Source organism: Balaenoptera musculus, chromosome 3 (assembly GCF_009873245.2).
Source record: "Balaenoptera musculus isolate JJ_BM4_2016_0621 chromosome 3, mBalMus1.pri.v3, whole genome shotgun sequence".
In the NCBI taxonomy this organism is placed as follows: Eukaryota; Metazoa; Chordata; class Mammalia; order Artiodactyla; family Balaenopteridae; genus Balaenoptera; species Balaenoptera musculus.
The window spans coordinates 60,514,011-60,535,212 of NC_045787.1; the positions used below are offsets into that span (position 1 = coordinate 60,514,011).

General features: G+C 34.2%; 1 protein-coding gene across 1 annotated transcript in view; it reads right to left on the minus strand.

The window, feature by feature from the left end:
- Nucleotides 1–21,202, minus strand: part of AP3B1 (adaptor related protein complex 3 subunit beta 1) — a 267,726-nt gene that overhangs the window by 33,425 nt on the left and 213,099 nt on the right. Inside the window, exons 23-24 of the mRNA XM_036848304.1 lie at nt 6,460–6,691; nt 2,060–2,144 (exon numbers count right to left, since the gene is read on the minus strand). Coding sequence (XP_036704199.1) covers nt 2,060–2,144; nt 6,460–6,691 — 317 coding nt within the window. The remainder of the gene's footprint in view (nt 1–2,059; nt 2,145–6,459; nt 6,692–21,202) is intronic.

The window sequence follows — 21,202 nt, forward strand, 5'->3', positions numbered from 1 at the left end:
GGCTTCCTATCAAATACGCTCTTATTACCCATAATTTTATGTATTGAGGAAAAAATTCAATATCGGCCATTCTTGCCTTTTTTCCTCTTTTTATTGAACTACCAAAACTAATACAGCTCATCACTAAGGAAAAAGTGCTATTTACTATGCAAAAGGCACATTCAGTGATTGGCATCTAAGACCAATTGATCTACCCATTACCACTATCTCCCTATCCCCACTGGCACTACTATGAAGCTATTGATTCAAACACTGTCGATCGGTTTCCATTTTCTGATTTTGGGCAGGCCAATTAAGAAAGTGAGTAATTGTGATTACACTGCTTCAGGATCAATTACATTTGATGCAAGACAAAGTGTTCTTTTTGGAACACACACAAAAATAATTTTTGATCTAGTGTGCATATGTGCTTAATAAAAAATCTAAAATATATAACTAATTTATACCCTCATGACAGAAAAACATATTAATGTAAATGCTTATAACAGCTAAGGCTATTTTCTATCTAAAATAAATTCATCATTTTCCTAAAATTAGTTTAAGAGAAACTGAGAAAAAACTGTTTATATACACTTCCCAACATAAGATAGAAATCAAACATTACCTAAATATTTATCCCTAAAGGGACTTAGTTAATTGTGAAAGACAAGATGCAAATCTTGCGTAATGGACTAAAGAGAAAATCTTTGTAATGAAAAAACCTTTTTTAAAACTCTTCATTGCATAGAAATATAACAGGTTTTTTATGTAAATTGAAAAGAAAGAAGAATTTTTTTAGTTCTTAATCTTGCCCTAACTTAGTACATAAGCTTTGTCATTGGGCTCACATTGTCAAAATCATTAAAATGAATAGACGTCTAGTGTTGGAGGTAAATCTATTTAGAATGATGTTACTCATAGTCTTGTGCTCAGTAATATTGATCTATGTTGTTTGTCTAATAGAAAAATAATAAACAATTACTAGGCAATGTGGGGAAAAGTAATCAGTTTTTATATAACACTAATATAGCAGACCTCCCAAAACATAAAGGTGATGATCTGCATAAAATCAATGTGTTATGCTACATTGCTTATATTCATCATTGCAGGTTCTCAGCAATAAATGGTATAATATTAGGCCTGAATTACTGGTAAACTGAAAAGGTATATGAAAAAGAAAGGTTCACTATATTCAACCTATAAACTTATTTAAAAGTGCCTATTTCCTAAACCTGGAGATTTTTATCATAAAAAATTCTGTTAGAAGCTAGCTAAAATTTAGATAAATAAAATGCCTCAATTCTTTTCAGAATAAGAACAAAACAACTTCAAATCAAAATAACACATCATATCTTAGATCAGAAAATACAAAAGAAATGAGTTCAAAGATAATTCTTAAAGATGCATGAATATAGCTTTGCATTAGTTTGCTAATAGTTTCTGGATTTCATCAGAAAGGTATAAAACATTATATAAAACAATAACAATGAAAAAACACAATTCTAGAAAAGCTCTTTTGAATAGTATTCACCTATGAAACCTTTGTCAACTGATAAGTGTTCTCTTTTGAATTTTATCAAAAGCATTTTGTAAATTAAAGTAAAAATCTATGAAAAATCTATGAGTTTTTGGTACTGACAGAATCAATAATTCTCCACTTAAGAGGCTCGAGATAACATATAAAATGTTTCAAAAGATATCTTCTCTGGGCTAGCCAACAATATTATTAAAGTTTTTAATTTCTCCTGAGTTTTCCTCATGAATTTTATCATAAATTTTCCAAAAGCGCAGAGATAAGCAAAAAAAAAAAAAAAAAATTTGGCAGTAGCTTCTTACTTTAGCCAACAAACTGTGAAGCTCAACCACATATGGCAGACTGTAATGGCTATCTGTGTAACAAATATTAAAAACATATATTGCACATAATTTGTCCAACTATTCCACAGCAGTCTAAACATTGCTAAAGAAAAGCATGTTTGTGTAAATGTTTTGTCTCTCAAAGAAAAAGCTGCTGAAAGCCTTGATTTTAATCTGCTATTGTTTATAGTAATATGAAATATAGACGAACAATTGAACTTACCACAACTGGAAACTGGCAGTCTGAGTGGAATCACAAAAGTCAATACCCATTGAAACAGTAATGGATCCCTCAGGCTCAAGAGATTCTAGGAAATAAGATAATTTAGACACGGAAACACAGAGGATGTGAAAAAGACTAAACACTAAAAACTTATGTAATGTTTGTAGTTTGGTTAAAACAGTCAAATTTAATGATGGCTTGTAAGAATAATTTCAAACTAAGAGTATTAAAGCAAATTATAAAGTAATTTCACTTGAAGGCTCTCTTTTTCACAACTTAATTCTGTGCATACTTCAATGAACACATTATATCTATTTGTTTCAGAAATACACCTCATCCTGAGAAATTTCATGTTTTACAATACTGTCTTTATAGGCATTGAAGGTGAGAAGGAAATAAATGTTTTTCTGTTTGGAACAACTATAACACACTCTGGGTGCTTTTAAGAGATTGTGTACTTAAAACTATGGAATATTTACTCTAGATATAAAAAGTAAATTTTCAACAATGTTCTAAATTTCCACTGGGGGAAAAAATCCAAAATTTAAAACATGCAAATTAAAGCAAAGCTGGAAGAAGAAATTAATTTGTTGTCCTCAGATATTAACCAAGACAACTGGCATTATAGGAACCCAAAACAATAAGTCTAACTGTAGTCAAAAAATTACTGGAAGAAAATTTAGTAGCAGATTAGGTTATCTTGAAAAAAATAAATAATAAAGTGACATTTCGTAGATTTGTAATTTCTGAAGCTTCATCTATCAACTAATCAAGTGTGGGAAATAACTGTTTCAATATACAATACTGGTGTTTTTTCAGTTGATAATGATAAAACTCAAGACAAACAATAACACCATTTTATTCTGCTTATGATTCCAGAGTCAAAGTGTAATGCTGTACATTAGAATAATGAGGGATCTTAAACATATACCTATTAAGTATAAATATTTATGTATATATATTATATTTAAATAGAAACCATTCACTTTTGATTTCTACTTTGCTTAAAGTCTCTAGTGTAACTGCAGTGGTATTGCACAGTAGCTTTATATTTAGTTTTATCTCTTCTGCATATATATTATTAGATGTAGTTATATTTTAGCAAGCACACACTAATCCAGTAGACTGTGATTATTCTAGGGCTTGTTGATAGGTATAATTTGCCATTTAATGCTAACCATTACAGAAATGATGGTACAGATAGGACAAAAGAACAATTCAATAAGCTTAAGATATTAAGTATTTTTATATCTCAAAGGCTCAATGAAGATTAGGCATTATAAGAAGGTACTTGTTTGATGCTGATTTTTAAAGTGTCATTGGTTTGCTTATTAGTTGGTTTGCTGATTCCAGTTTGAATTTAATTTGTTTATAAACCTAACATTTACCAGGATGGCATGTAAGTACCAGAAGACTTGCTACCTAATCTTTGGCAAACAAGCTTTATTGTAAATTACCATAATAATAGTTTTCTTGCATTTCTCCTAAAGCTACACCTTATCAGTTCATAGTTTTGTCAGTCACATTGCTCAAAACTATTCTTCAGTGAATCCTTGATGTTTTCTTCTGTGCCACAGATATACTGGGGTTTGGTCTTATTTGCAGCTGACACCACATTGGTAGCAAATGCTGTCTTCTCCAAAGCATGATGGCATTCGGGACTTAGATCTCTCTACATCACGTATCCTCATACTTCATTTGACAAAGTGACAGTTCTCAAGATGCTTTGATGATGGCACTGTCTGACACAGTTTCATAACTTCCTCAGTCTTAAGATAATTAACTGTGAGCTTAGTGCCATACTAATTCTGAAGGATAGTTCATGATCAATGGTATGTTTTATTATATGAATGCTTCAAGAGCAAAGTGATCAGCATAAAATTATTCATATAATAGATTTTTATACTTGAAGCCTACTACATTGGAAAAGTTTATTCAATCAGGTGTCTGTAGTTGAACACTGCTTCTGGATCATTGCAATATACATGAGAGGGTTATGTAGAAATGGCTGAAAAACACTGGCTCTATTACACTGCACTGTTAATAATGAAAAATTAAATCACACAAGATGCCATCTACTTTGATGTGACAGTTGTACAGTAACTAGTGAAATCTTAGCTGAACTCAAACTTGTCAATTGTTAACATAAAGTCACTGAATATAGTGCAGAGAGCCTAAGGCTACTCTTTGAGTGAGTGAGTGAGTGAGTGAGTGAGTGTGTGTGTGTGTGTGTGTGTTTTAAATCTCTTGTGTACATGTGCCTGATCTCTTTGGGAAAAATGGCACTTTATTCCTAATATTCTTGCAAGGAATCCAGTTTCATGCAAAATCCTGACGAAAGTCATCTCATATTATAGGGAAAAAGAGAACAGATTGGTGACAAATAAGAAAGCCGCTGGACTCCTTAACATATGCATATGTGCTTATTAAATAAAACAAATATCTTACTTCCCTTATTTCACAAAAAATGAAAATGCAGTATTTGTTCTTTGTTGCATTCCTATGATTTTTTTGGACTAATTAAGATATTTCATACTCTGAACTCTACTGTTACCTACTGACGAAAGAGACTAAGTGGTATTGCATACAAATTACTGCATGGGAAAGAATTCTGTATCTTGAGGGTATTCAATAAATGCCAACAGAACAAATGAAACACTACAAAAACTTTGCCTAAGAAAAGAAAAGGAAAGAAAGCCTATTACTAGTACTGAGGTAATGGCATATATTCATATTTTATTTTGGTGTTAAGGCCATACTATGAAATTTATTATATTTATTTCTTCTGTTCTACATAGGGCAACAAAAGGTCAACTCGTCAACTCATTATGCCAGCTCAAAGAAATGATAACACTGTTCTACTGTTTTAACCTTTGGATAACATTTTCAACCTTCAGACAATGCATATATCAGCTGCGTGACACTTTTTAAACTAAATTAATTTTTTAACTAGGTAAAAAAAGCTGGATTTCAAGCAGTAAAAAAGAATACAAATTGGGATATTCTTTAATTCCTTAGCAATATATTAACTTCATAAAATAATTCAATAAAAATCAGGACACTGTAGTCTTTAAACAGTGTCTTAATTACCAAATTATTTTTTAAAGAGGATATTACATGGGTTCTGAAATCAACTTACTTTAACTCTTCTTCTCTCTACTTTGGTTGCTTATAAAAGTCTACCATATTTCATCTACTAGGAATTTTTTATATCTTTGTGGAAAAATATAACACAAAGAATGACTTCTTTACTGAATGACTCATGAAAATGATAGGAGAGAATTCAACAATGTGAAAGAGCTCACTCAGGCAAAGAGGGAGAAAAAAACAGAATAGCTATATGATAGGCAATAATGAATAAAGAAGGCAGAGTTACCCGGTCAAAAGGCTTTGCTCACCTAAAGTATCATAAAAAGGAACTACTTGGAGCCTTCTGATGGTAATATTTCAAGGATTCAGTGACAGAAAACCTTGTATCACTTTTAATTAAGATTTTGCCTGAAGCTTCTCCCAACTAAACTGTAGGACTGCCTCCACTTACACAAAACAAAAAGAGAGATAGACATTCTAATTATTATACTATTTTAAACTCAGAGTTAGCCATACAATTGTTACACTTAATTTTTAAAAGGTGTACTTTTTGTAAAACACTTAAAAAATGGACGGGCATGACAGCTGGAGAGACAGTATGGTATAATGGGCACTGAGGTAGCCTGCAAAGCACATGCTACGTGGTAGGGGCAGCCGGCATGGCATCGGCTGGTTGTGCTGCATGCAGGTGGGAATACAGCACCTGTACCGCCATAATCTTGTGCTTTACCCGTGAACAGTGAGATTTCTTGGTTTGTCCTTTAATGTAAAAAAAAATACTGATTTTTAAATGGTGGCAACAGATTAAAAAAACATGATGTGTAAAAATACCAGTAACATACTGTGGGCTATTCTACCTTCTATGTATTGAAAGGAAGACAAACAGAATAGTACGTACCCTCTCAGTCTTTGCTCCCCTCACTTTTCAATCTATGGAATAGGAAGGGAAACGGGGAAGGAGAGATATGGAAGGTACAATACCCAAAAGGCAGACTAAAATCATGCAGGAAATGAAGCTGACCAGAAAGACAGGTGGGGGAAGGTGATGCAGATAGGAAAAATGGGAGGAAATTGTGATTCTCCAGACACAGTCTTTCATCAGTACTGGTATTACCACTGCTGGCACCTAATTCACTAAGGGCAAAGACATGTATTTATCTTACAAGATAAATTCGGTTTAAAAAGGAAAAACTTATATACACTGAGTTTGCTAATAGTCAACAAAATAATATGTATTCTACTTTACTTTTAAAATGAACACATTTAATTATCAAATGTAGTTAAAGATTTAAATGAGAATTACTATTTACCTATTGGATTAAAAACATGCATTTGCATGCCCACAGGAAGTTTCTTTTCCCCTATGTGGATATTTTCCACCTGCCAATCAGTGGTATTATTCAATGTTATTTGCACAGAGACCATATTATCACCAAAACTGCAAGGCTGTCTTGGAAAGAAATAATGGGCAGCTAGTCCTTTTCCACTCATCCGATGAAGCAGCACATGAGTTTTCACTGGTACAAAGACAGGAGTACTGACCTATTGCACGATGGAAAAAAGAAAAAAAAAAAAAAGAATTAGTGAATATAGTTATTAATTCTTAAAAATATACAAAAATTCACAACACTTAACTCCTGTTTTCCCTAAAGTATTAATCACAATAATAGACATTAGTAGGATATCACACACATAGATATGAAGTCAGAAATTATACAAAAATGTAAAGTAAATGCCTTCGAAACAGTATTAAAATTCTTCTGTACTCTGCAGGCATATATTAAAATATTTTGACAATCTGTATCTAAAAAGAAGAGAATAATCTTAGTTATATAAATATATTCAGTTTTTTTAGAGTTTATAAATGTTTTTGTTTTCTTCTTAGGTACACTATATTTCAACATTTTGCCAATTTTCTTATTAGTTTTAATAATTTGTCATTTGATTTTCTTGGGCTTTCAAACTATATTATAATCTGTCTATAATGAACATCTTATACTTTCATTTCCAATCCTGACTGCTTTAACTTTTTTCACCCTGAATTTCTTTCACTGTAAACTGAAGACTATGACCTCCTTTTTAAGGTGGTTCTTCCTTTGCTTTAATGATTAAAAAGAGCTTCCCTATCTCAAGATCAGATAACCGTTCACTTACATTTTCTTCTGGAGCTTTCATGGTTCTAATTTTTTAATTCATGAGGAACTGATTTAGGTATATTTACTCTATATTTTAATTATTTTTCTCCAAATACTTAACAAATCATCTGTACATGATTTAATGATTAGCTCTTCCTCAATGATCTATAAATGCAGACATTCTAATTATTTAGTTGGAGACATTTTTGAACCTTGATGGAGCTGTTAAACCAGTACCACACTGTTTTATTTCTTATAGCCCTACAATGTGATTCAATTCTTTGGCAAAACAAAGCGTCGCTTATTCTTCCACCCACCCCTGCCAATATTTTCTTGGCTAATCATCTGTTTATGCTTTCACTGAACCTTAGACTCTTAGTTAAATTCAACTGTGAGTGGAATCAGAGGCAGCATATTAAGTGAAGAAACACAGTCCTTTCTAAAATAATATGGGGCTATCTTTCCATTCAAAGTCAAAGTATTGCATGTGGCTTGACCTGACATGGGCAAGCTTTAAAAAAAAAAAAAAAATCAATTTGTGATTAAACAGGCCTAATCAAGATTTTTTCCTAACAAGTGTACTCTCCCAAACTAGGTTTTCTATTATAATTGTGAGAGTACATATTAACCTGTTCAACATGCTCACTATGCCACTGACATCTGACGACATAAAAAACTTAATAATAATTTAAAACTCATCAACAAAAATCCAAGAGTTAAATATCATATACACAGAATGATAAAGTTGGAGAGAGGCAAGTGTAGAGCACCATGAGAAAAGCAGAACAAAAGCAGGAGTCTGGATTACAGGCAGCCAGGAATTAGCACTCTAGACATCATATAAGGTTCTTTGAAGGTACGCCTTAAGTCATTTAAGAGCTATCAACTTGTCTTAGTTGGTTAACTGATTCTCTCTCTCAATCTAACCCTGGGACACGTGGTCCAAATATTTGTTTTTCTTCTACTTTGTCCCAAAATTCTGGACCTTTATTATAATAGTTAAAACAATGCTAAGGAATGTACAAAGGAAGAAAAACAGTGTAATTCTCTCCACACATTCTTTCCACACTCAACCAAGTTCAAGAAGCACTTTAACTTCTAAAAAAGGTCCTCCCTAACAATCTTCAAAGCTTATCTATGATAGTGCAAAGAGGCCTATGTTTTCTTTCACAATAAATACCTCATAAATGGCAGTTTGGGGTAATAATATATACTTTTTTAACTACAGAAAGGGGCTGACTGAAAATGTTTGATTGCTTTTTTTAACCTATTTTCTAAGTTCATACAAGTCATATTTAGCGATCCTCCTCCACTGTCTAAACTACATAGGTGATATTTTGTTCAATAAAACCAGTAGGTTTCATAAATACTCCATCAATTTCCATATGTAATACAATTAATCCTGACAAGAAAGCAAGATTTTAGTTCAACATTTTGTACATCAGATTACTTACTTATATTCCAGAAACATATACATGATCTGTGGCTGCTTATATTCTAAGATGCTAAATATCGTGAATGGCTTTTCTTACTTCACAATTTATAAATAACAATTATTTTATTAAATGTTAAAAAAAAACAGGTGAAAAGTAAATTAATTAGTGAATGACCTAGACTGGGGCTGTGAAAATGAGGGTTTAAGTTTAAGAAAGGAGGTAGATACTTAAGTTTGAACAAAACAAATCACCTTGGGTAGGAGACAGCAAACTACAGCCCACAAGCCAAATACCACCTGCTGCTTGTTTTATAAAGTTTTATTGGAACACGGCCATTCTGTTCTTTGACATATTGTGGGTGGTTGCTTTTTGGCTCTACAATGAAAGAGTTGAGTAGTTGCAATGCCTAACATATTTACTATCCGGACCCTTTACAGAAAAAGGTGGCTGACCCCTGATCTAAGGGCATACATGTTACTTTCTTTTCTCCCCCTCCCCTTCTCCTGTTGTCCTGAGGAACAGTTCTCCACAGATCTCTCACAGTTCTGTACATCTTCTAAGCAAAGATGTTAACAACTTTGTTCCTGAAAATCTTTTCAAGGATGTACAGCAAACAGTCTTTGGAAATGGGTTAAGTGCCTCCCTCTGGGGCAAAGGTTGGACAGGTTTGCCAACAGACCCTTATGAAAGGTTGGGATCTTCTATGCTAAGGATCCTCTCCTCTAAAGCAATCCACTGCATATGCAGTCATTACCTAGCCTTCGTTGCGTCACCCTGTGAAAATTGGGGCTCAGAGAAGTGGCAAGAATGATATTATCCTGGCTTCTGCTATTGCTGTGAGTAATAAACTGTCCTTTGTCTTTGACACAGGAGTCTGGTGTCTTCTACCAGTACCCATGAAATTGTCTCAGGCTAACTTGTTAGCCTGAAAGTGAGGTAACATCTCATACCCTTCACAGTTCTTTGATACCCACTTTTCTTTTTTTTGGTCATTCGACAATTCCCAGATCCACTTACTCCTAAGAGCTAAATTAACGTTGAGTAGGAGTATCATGTACAGCTGTGCAGTTGTAACTGACTGAGAGGTGGACAAGATCTAAAAACCTAGCTTACATTCAAGGGTGCCTTTATGGAATGTGCACAATGGCACCACCTGGGTTAGCATGCTTTGCTAATGAGAAGTCTACTTGACAAAGAAGCTATTTTTTTTTTTTTCACTTTCCTTTATTAAAGTTGATGTTATGACCTGGCTAATTGTTTCTATGGGGTTCTGATGTATCATGATGTGTTCTGATGGCTGACAACGAAGTATCAAGTAAGTTTTATGAAAGACACTGAGGAATCAGAGTTCAATGTTTCAGGGTAGCTTTTATCTGGTTCAAGACTAAGTGCTAGTCTTTTGAAGGAGCCTTCTCGCCAGTGTTCTACCGTGTAGCGGTTATGTATGGGATTGTCTGCTCAACACATCTACCGTCTTCTAGGAATGTTGCCACATTCAGTTCTTGACGGAGCTGGCATGTTCTTATGCCACCTCATGATCTGACCACATTAACTGGTTCAGGAATGGGCACTTGGCCCAATGAGTTCCTTTCCTAGGATTGTTGGATTTGGGACTTAGGAAGTTGAGCCAGTCTCTCTCAAGTGGCTAAAATTCTGAGATTTAAAACTCTAATGTCTGTGGCCACATTTCCTGCCATATTGCTCAGTAAGAAATAAACAAAGAACAGGTGAGAGACAGAGTCCTGCTGGTATCTTTGGTTTGGATGGTTCTTGAAGCTGACATATTCCTACCCTTCCTGAAGCTTGGTTTTCTGTGAAATACTCTAGCATTCCTTCCTGAAACTTCTTTTTTTTTTTTTTCCTCAAGCTAGTTCAAATTCAGTTTCTATCATTTAACTCCCCCAACGCAACTACTAATCACGATTAGTCAGATTTCAGGACACTAACTGGGAGACTGGGGAATAAACTCATAATGGGAGAAGGCGCTTTCTTGCTCCTTTTCCTAAAGCCCTGGTAGATATGTTATGGTGAGACTCAGGCATGGCATCTGATTAGGTTGAACCATATGAATCTACCAACTCTGTACATCAAAGAGCTGACATACAGCAAAGGAAATAAAAGCAAAAATAAACAAATGGGACCTAATTAAACTTAAAAGCTTTTGAACAACAAAGGAAACTGTCAACAAAACGAAAAGACAATCTACTGGACAGGAGAAAATATTTGCAAATGATATGATCGATAAGGGGTTAATATCCAAAGTACATAAACAGCTCATACAACTCAACATCAAAAAAACAAACAACCCAATTAAAAACTGGGCAGAAGAACTGAATAGACATATCTCCAAAGAAGACATACAGATGGCTAACAGGCACATGAAGAAATGCTCAACATCATTAATTATGAGAGAAATGTTAATTAAAACCAAAAGGAGATATCACCTCACAACCGTCAGAATGGCTATCATCAAAAAGAACACGAATAACAAATATTGGCGAAGGATGTGGAGAAAAGGGAACCCTCCTACACTGTTGGTGGGAATGTAAATTGGTGAAAAACAGTATGGAGGCTTCTCAAAAAACTAAAAATAGAACTACCATATGACCCAGCAATTCCACTCCTGGGTACATATCCAAAAAAACCGAAAACACTCATTTGAAAAAATACATGCACTTCAATGTTCATAGCAACATTATTTACAATAGCCAAAATATAGGAGCAACCTAAGTGTCAATCAACAGATGAATGGATAAAGATGACGTGATATATATATGTACAATGGCATACTACTCAGCCATAAAAACAACAAAAATTTTGCTGTTTGCAACAACATGGATGGACTTGGAGGGTATTATGCTAACTGAAATAAGTCAAAGAAAGAAAGATAAATACTGTATGATATCACTGGTATATGGAATCTAAAAAATAAAATACACTAGTGAATACAACAAAAGGAGCAGACTCACAGATACAGAGAACAAACTAGTGGTAACCAGTGGTGAGAGGGAAGGGGGAGGGGAAAGATGGGAGTAGGGGATTAAAAGGTACAAACTACTATGTATAAAATAAATAAGCTACAAGGATATATTACATAACACAGGGAATATAGCCAATATTTTATAATAACTATAAATGGAGTATAACATTTAAAAAGTATGATTCATTATGTTGTTCATCCGAAACTTACGTAATATTGTACATCAACTATACCTCGACAAATAGAGAGAAGGAAAAAAAAAAGTGGAATTAGCAATTCTTATGGTTCAACTTGCTTTGGTTCAAGGCTTAGTCCTACCTTCATTAAGAAAGAGGAATCTTATTTATTATGTTTATTATCTGTCTCTCCATTTATTCCCGACTTTTATGTTCAATTTACAAAACACAATTTTTACCCATTTTCAGAACTCAAAGCATAATTTTTCTACATTAAATGATTATAGAGATTTGCAGATAATATACCACTAGTGTTGGTCATAACTATACTTTACTTGATGCTGAGTGCTCAATTATAACACTGTTCCTAAAAATACTACAGTCTTTCAAGGAGCTTACTGTGGTGATAAGTGGAGATTATCAATATTAATACTTGTTGGTTTTAGGATATGACTTGACTAGAAATTTTCTACTGTATATAATTGGACACAAATGAAAAATACCATATTTCTTAATAATTAGAAGGACTTCTATGATCCAAACACTATTTCTTATAGTATCTAGTTCAGGTAAAAGCATTATTTCCCATTAAATATTAAAACTTGTATAAACAGGATAGTATGAAAGACAATATTTGAAAACAAAGATTTTAATTATTTAACTACTGTTCAAAGAATTAAAAATTTAGCTGCATTATAAGCAAATGATATGGGTTATCCTCACGATTCCTGCGGAGGTAATTAGTTCACTAACTATAATAACTCTAAAATAAAAAGCCTTTTTCTAGAGTTAACAGAACAAAAAGCATCAAGTAACAGTGAGATAATCCTCTACAAATCTTTACACAGCGTATGTTTAAATAATAAAAGTCATTTGTGTACCTTTAGATGGTTTATGAAAATAACCAATCAATTTTGCAGACACAACATTATTTCTAAAGGGAATCTATGTGACTCATGATGCCTGTAGATACACAGAGACAAACCACACATATTTTACCAGTTTATTACAGTAAGCAAATAAGCGTGGAATGAGAGTGCACATAACTGTCTACTTAGTGCTTACTGAAACATTTATAAGAGCTGTTATCTCCCTAATAACAGACAGGCAGCGTGCAATTTTAGAGAGGAGAAAAGCTTCATATTTTTTAACACTTCACTAAAAAGTAACCGAAGAGTGTAAAATGAAAAATACTCTGTGCAGTTAGCTGGTAATGGACCATATTATCAACTCAAGTTAGATTTATAGGATACAAACTAGTCACTAATAGTTATTTTATGACATAGCATGTCTGCTTTTTTTGAGATTATTAAGATTAAAGTTGTAAAACTTCTTTTGTACATAGCTGTTCAAAATGATTGAATTATAAAATTTAAATGAGAACTGAAAATAAAACATGGAGTATCAAGTGCCTAAAAATAAACCTTGTTCAACACCTGCATTACTATTTCAGAGATGACACTTCTATGTAAAGCTTTATGAAAACAATGTCTTCTAGTCTTTTTTGCTTTAATCCACATTCAGACACTTAATCATTTTTAAGTATCATCAATCTATTCTGTTTTTGGACTCCAAAAATATGAAGATCTGCAGTATATAAACTGCTCTCTTTGTACCTAGTTTTGTTGGGCTTATTTTACAGCAGTATCTATTTAGATATATGATTTATAAAAAATGACCAGATTGTAAACAGAGATACAGTTTCATCTTTAAAATTAGCACTTTTTAAACCAGTGTAAATCTCAACTGGTAAGAGCTGTAATGCAGAAAGCTACAGTATTCTTATTCACCCAGTAAACTGTAGAAAGTGAGCCTATTTTATCTTTAATCTACAGTATTGGGTCTAGTACCTAGTACAGGATTTAAAAAAGCAAAGGGCAAATTTGCTTAACTGTTAGCTAGAACTATAAACATAACACTCAAAGAAGTATATTTCATTTTTCCATCGAATATTACTTTAAGTAAATGGTTTATACTTCTAAAGATAACTTCCTCCTTATATATGTAAATTTAGGTATTCTAGAAAGTAACTGTGTTCCTTGCTCCTATTTTATTTTAGTCATCAGTATATACAGTGAAAAATGTGAGACTTTTCACCTCTTATTTTGGTAATAAATAAAAATGTATTTACAGAAAGATATGAGTAATTATCAACAAACATTTAATGAGAACCTTACTTCATGCATGGTATTAAGCAGGCTACAGCAAACTTGGCCTGTGGATCAAACCCAGTCCACTGCCTGTTTTTGTATAGTCTGTGAGCTAAGAATGGTTTTTACATTTTTAAAAGGTTGAAGAAAATAAAAAGAAAAATAACATTTTTGTGACACTAAAATTATAAGACATTCTGATTCAATGTCCACAAATAAAGTTTTATTGGAACGCAGCCACATTCATCCATTTCTGCATGATCTCTGGCTGTTTTACCACAATGGCAGAGTTGAGTGGCTGTGCTCTGCAAAGCTAAAAATATTTACTATCTGGCCCTTTACAAAATGTTTGCTGACCCCCATACAGGATGTATTCAATTTCCATTGGTGTTGAGATGAGGCGGAAATTACTTTATAATAATACCCTATCCTTTCTCCTCCCCAAAGGTAAACCTGTAAGTCTCACTGTCAATATACTACTTTTTATAAATCTGAAATCCAGAGTGATGTGTACATACTTTTATTTACCACTTTCATAGAAAAATAGTTCCAGAACTATGGATGTAGATACGTTATACTATTCTTAGATATGTTCTACTATTCTTTTTCATATTTCCTTTCTGACTTTTGGTTTAAGGGTGCTAATAAAAACAAAACAATCTGGTTTCCAAAGTGTTTAGCAGAAAGGCTCCAATAATTGGTTACAATAAATTTTGTCAGAACCGGAACAGTTTATGTAAGCACAAACAATTATGTGTTGTGTTATTTGATAGCTGTGATAATCATTTGATCTTTAGTTCTACCGCTTTCTCACTGACAATATCAATGACATCATATAAAAAAGAAAATGTTAGCGTTCCCTTCCTTTGGAACCAAGCTCAGAACCTTGGCATTATCTCTGACATTCTTATTTCCCTCCAACGATTACTTGAGAAGTTTGATGTCTCTTGTATTCATTTTCTTCTTTTCTGTTGTCTACCACCAGCTTAGTTCAAGTCATCAATGACGCTTAAAACATTAAAACATTTTTTAAAATTTAAAATTGCAAAAGAAGTGCATGTTTATTGAAAACAATTTCAAACAGTATGGAAATACAAGTAAAATCCCCTCAGGTTTAACCATAATTAACAATTTGGTGTCCCTCCCTATCTTTTGCTCCCCTTTTATTTCTGCTTGCCCATTCAAATTGGCCTCCCTGTCTCTAGATTGCTTCCATTCCAATCCGTACCACAGGCTCTTGTAAAAATAATTCTCTTAAGACTGTACCTCCCTTATACGCTCAGTGAGGAGGGGTAGAAAGTGCTGGGCTTTGAAGCCAGACAGATGAGCTGAACCTCTTGCTCTGCAACTTACTAACCCTATGACACTAAAAAAGCTACTCATGCTTTAGAGACCTCAATTTTCACATCTGTGTGAAGTGGGGAAACTACGACCTATCTTTTAGGGTTGTTGTAAATCTAGGCTAAATATAAAAAAATCTAGAGGAGTGAAGGGCCTGAAGATGTTAACATGACAGGCACAAGTAAGGGAGTGACACATGATTTCAGAGTTGAAATGAAAGAGTATGTGGTTGAAATTCAGTACAGGTCAAAGTTATCGGTACTGAACAGATCAAGAGGCTGTGAGGTTACATATTGCACAGGTTGAAAATATGTACAGTGAGATGTCCCAGGATGATGGTGGGTTGATGAGATTATGCGGAAGATGCCAAGATCTTCACTGAATGTGGGTAAATGATTAAGAGATCCCAAGATGAGAATGACAAGGAAAGGAAAAGGGTATAGGAAGATGGAATGGGCCTCATATGAGGAAGGAACATGAGGATGAAAAGGGAATGGCCTAGATGAAACATCTGGGAGCTTCATACAAACCATCTTGCTGGTAAGAATGATTTCGTCAAACAAAGAATTCTACAGAACTGTGAGTGAGGTCATGCTGAGAATATTTGTTATGGGACAGCAAGACCCAAAGGGAGATTCTCAGAGGAAAGCCAGGCTACATAATAGTACTTTATAAAAGTACGTGAGGGGATTGGTAGTTGTTCCACACATTTCACAATGGGGCCACAGCATCTAAAAACCAGCCATGCTGCTTGCACTTAAATGAACTGTAACTTAGGAGACAGAGGGATATGGATCTCATCTAGATGAAGTCCTAGAGGAAGAAAAAGAAGTATGTCTTAGTTGACGTACAAATTGGAAAGGCAGTTTTATTACTGCTACTTTAATTTTAAATAACAGGGCTCTCCAGGGATGCTTTCTTTGAATCTGACAAAGAAGGAAAGGATCCTTTCTACATCACAGATGTCAGTCAGTCAGACAAACCATACGTTGCTGTGGAATTCCTGACATAGGGCAAGTTTGGGGAAATGCGTCCTCTGAGACCACAGAGCTAGCGTGCACACTCGCTCACACGCTCTCTCTCTCACACCCCCACACACGTATATTTATACATACATACACACACACACATATATATATATATATATTTTTTTTTTTTTTTTTCCCCTGATCTGTGCATAAATATTTTAAATTCTTCAGTGAGGAGGTAGGGATGGGTAGAACACCTTGATTTACTACACAGGAACCTCTGAGTCTCTGGAGTCCACGTCTTTGGCAGCAAAACCTCTGATGACCGGGCTTTATTTTCAGTAGAGTCACCTGACAATGAATTTTTCTGGATCTATACCTAGGATTGGGGCCTAGGTGCTTGTACTCTTGCACTGGTCCATGTGTTCTCAGGCTATCCCTATATTTGGCATATGAAACATCTTTCTTCAGAAGCAAGAAAGGCTATGGCTTCCCTCTTGTCAGGTAGAGTTAGTGCTGGCAGTGGTTAAGTAAGAAAACATTAAATTTTAAGTTAGAAGACCTTCAAGTTATTGATGAGAAGAAAATTATTTAACTTCTTTGAGCATGAATTTGTAAAATAAAGAGTAATACTACTTAACTTGTAGGATCATTTTTATAAGGATTCAGTGAGATACTTATATGAAAGTGTTTTGTAGATCAAAGTACTCTTCTTTAATTGTCATTAAAGACAATGTTTATTAGCATAAGGGAAAAACATTGGCAGAACTAAGATTAGAACTGAACATTTTTAAGTGTCATTTCTGTCAAGTAATAATCTATAATTCCTTTTCCAATAAACAGAAAGTATTCCTTATAATAAAGGAAAATAAAGGTCAGTCACGGAAGCTAGTGGGGAGATTTTTCCCTCTTTTTCAGAGAACTACAGGAAGTGGGAAGAACCAGCATTTATTACTTCTTTCCAAAGATTAATGATAACCGAGGAAACCTTTTTGAATATGACCTTAATTATGAGTCAGTAGCCTTAGTCACCAGAATAACCTTGAAAAGCAAATCAATAAAATGAGATCAGATTTTTAAATTATCAGTTATTTAATAAACTAGATATCTGAAAGTGGATTTCAAGTGAGAATTTCATAAGCACACATCATTTATGATGTGATGAGGAATCTCAAGATAAGTCTGAATGTCCTAACATCATAGGAAGACTACTACGCTTTGAGGTATTTTATATTTCTTTACTTCATCAGGATTACAGTATTAAAAAACTCCTACCATCTACATATCTACCTTCAGTACTGAAATTACAGAATCCCACTTTTATATTAATTATAAGGAATTAACTCTTACTGTTTGGACATGTTGAAAAGAGCAATGAAGAATATCACTAAAAAACAAGTAACGAAGGTAACCAGAGGCAGCTGGATGGGGCACTAGATCAAATGTCAGGAGCCCTGGGTTATGGTTTCAACTCAGTCATATATTAGTAGTGAGAACTTAGTTAAATCACAACCTCACTTAGCTTCTGTTTTTCTCCTCTGTAAAATGGGGCTAATTATACACATCCTCTCTGCTTCACTGAGTTGTTTTGAGGATAAAATGAGACTGTATATGTGAAATTGATTTTTAAACTGTTCAATAAAAGGCATTATTGGGATTATTAGTAAATTGAGTTTCCTGTCAACATTAAAACATCAATCTGTCAGATAACATAAGGTCCTCAGGTTAAAAGTACATATCAGAAAGCTGAATCACCATTGGAGAAGGGCATTTGAAACAATATTGCTGTATTTATTGATAGTACCATCCAAAGGCCTGTAAAAAAGTAATCCCTTCCCCCATGTCCTTTTTTTTTTTTTTTTCCTCTCTGTTAGTTGTGGGTGAAGAGGACTGTTCTCTAAAAGGTTTCTAAATGATGTTGATGTTAAAAAATATAGTATCACCATTTAACAGCCTTTTAAAGAGCAGTCCCTGGCATGGTCTTTGTTAACAACTGAGGGAGGAAGGGACTATTTTTTCAAAGGCTTTTAGAGGATGTTAAAAGAATATATAGTGACATCATTTAAAAGCCTTTTAAATAATAGTTTTCCTTCCCTCCCAATTGTAATGTCCTTGGCTTTCATTTATTTTGTACAACTAGCTGAAAATGGACATGCCAATATATTATTGGTTATGGCAGGCATTTGTTGGAAAGAGAAGGATGCATTGCTTTAAAAAATGTTGATGTCCAGAAATAAATCCAGCTCTTCAAGAACACAGTACCAGTTCTATACAGGATACTGGCCACCCACCTTTTCATTGAGTTGTGGTACCTTTTGCTTGTTTTCTCTAAGAGTTTACTGAAGACGATGCCACGCAAACAGGAAAGGAGTCATTACAAGATTTCCGGTGGCATAAATGTAATCCTACCACCCACTGCTACTTGAGTTAACACTCCATCCAACTTATGGCAAAATCTAACTCTAATTCCTCTTCTGTTGTTTTGTTAAATTATTTCTGCCCACTATTCCTCTGATTTTAGACTCTACTCCACTAGGGGACAGCAGTGGATACTTAGGGTTCCTCTCCTTATTTAGCTCTCAGGGAGAGGAAAAATTAAGTCAACCATTTGGTTCAAAGCACAAAGTCTGATACCCAGTAAGCTTTGAGATAGTTTAGCTTTGATTTTCTTTCACGTAACACACCAAAGAAAAAAGAATTAGCCCCAGGGGTATAATCATAAAATAGGAAACAATTTTTCATTTCTTCTTATGCTGGGTCTTTTCAGAAAAGTGTTATTTCACTTTAAGGACAGGAATTCCTAGATCTACAACAGTTTGATGAAAAAAAGTAAACCTTTAAAAATTCTAAAAGCACAGCCCTCCAAACACACTGTACTTTTTTTTTTTTGAATTTTTGAATTTAATTTTATTTATTTTTTTATACAGCAGGTTCTTATTAGTTATCCATTTTACACATATTACTGTATATATGTCAATCCCAATCTCCCAATTCATCACACCACCACTGGCCCCCTGCCACTTTCCCCCCTTGGTGTCCATACGTTTGTTCTCTACATCTGTCTCTATTTCTACCCTGCAAACCGGTTCATCTGTACCATTTTTCTAGGTTCCACATACATGCATTAATATACGATATTTGTTTTTCTCTTTCTGACTTACTTCACTCTGTATGACAGTCTCTAGATCCATCCACGTCTCTAGAAATGACCCCATTTCTTTCCTTTCAGTGGCTGAGTAATATTCCATTGTATATATATACCACATCTTCTTTATCCATTCATCTGTCAATGGGCATTTAGGTTGCTTCCATGACCTGGCTATTGTAAACAGTGTTGCAATGAACATTGGGGTGCATGTGTCTTTTTGAATTATGGCTTTCTCTGGGTACATGCCCAGTAGTGGGACTGCTGAGTCATATGGTAGTTCTATTTTTAGATTTTTAAGGAACCTCCATACCATTCTCCATAGTGGCTGTTATCAATTTACATTCCCACCAACAGTGCAAGAGGGTTCCCTTTTCTCCACACCCTCTCTAGCATTTGTTGTTTGTAGATTTTCTGATGATGCCCATTCTAACTGGTGTGAGGTGATACCTCATTGTACTTTTGATTTCCATTTCTCTAATAATTAGTGATGTTGAGCAGCTCTTCATGTGCTTCTTGGTCATCTGTATGTCTTCTTTGGAGAAATGTCTATTTAGGTCTTCTGCCCATTTTTGGATTGGGTTGTTTGTTTTTTTAATATTGAGCTGCGTGAGCTGTTTATATTTTTTGGAGATTAATCCTTTGTCCGTTGATTCGTTTGCAAATATTTTCTTCCATTCTGAGGGTTGTCTTTTCATCTTGTTTGTAGTTTCCTTTGCTGTGCAAAAGCTTTTAAGTTTCATTGGGTCCCATTTGTTTATTTTTGTTTTTATTTCCATTACTCTAGGAGGTGGATCAAAAAAGATCTTGTTGTGATGTATGTCAAAGAGTGTTCTTCCTATGTTTTCCTCTAAGAGTTTTATAGTGTCTGGTCCTACATTTAGGTGTCTAATCCATTTTGAGTTTATTTTTGTGAAAGGTGTTAGGGAGTGATCTAATTTCATTCTTTTACATGTAGGTGTCCAGTTTTCCCAGCACCACTTATTGAAGAAACTGTCTTTTCTTCATTGTATATCCTTGCCTCCTTCGTCATAGATTAGTTGACCATAGGTGTGTGGGTTTATCTCTGGGCTTTCTATCATGTTCCACTGATCTATGGTTCTGGTTTTGTGCCAGTACCATATTGTCTTGATTACTGTAGCTTTGTAGTATAGTCTGAAGTCAGGGAGTCTGATTCCTCCAGCTCCGTTTTTTTCCCTCAAGTCTGCTTTGGCTATTTGGGGTCTTTTGTGTCTCCATACAAATATTAAGATTTTTTGTTCTAGTTCTGTAAAAAATGCCATTGGCAATTTGATAGGGATTGCATTGAATCTGTAGATTGCTTTGGGTAGTATAGTCATTTTCACAATATTGATTCTTCCAATCCAAGAACATGGTATATCTCTCCATCTGTTGGTATCATCTTTAATTTCTTTCATCAGTGTCTTATAGTTTTCTGCATATAGGTCTTTCATCTCCCTAGGTAAGTTTACTCCAAGATATTTTATTCTTTTTGTTGCAATGGTAAATGGGAGTGTTTCCTTAATTTCTCTTTCAGATTTTTCAACATTAGTGTATAGGAATGCAAGAGATTTCTGTGCATTAATTTTGTATCCTGCAACTTTACCAAATTCATTGATTAGCTCTAGTAGTTTTCTGGTGGCATCTTTAGGATTCTCTATGTATAGTATCATGTCATCTGCAAACAGTGACAGTGTTACTTCTTCTCTTCCAATTTGTATT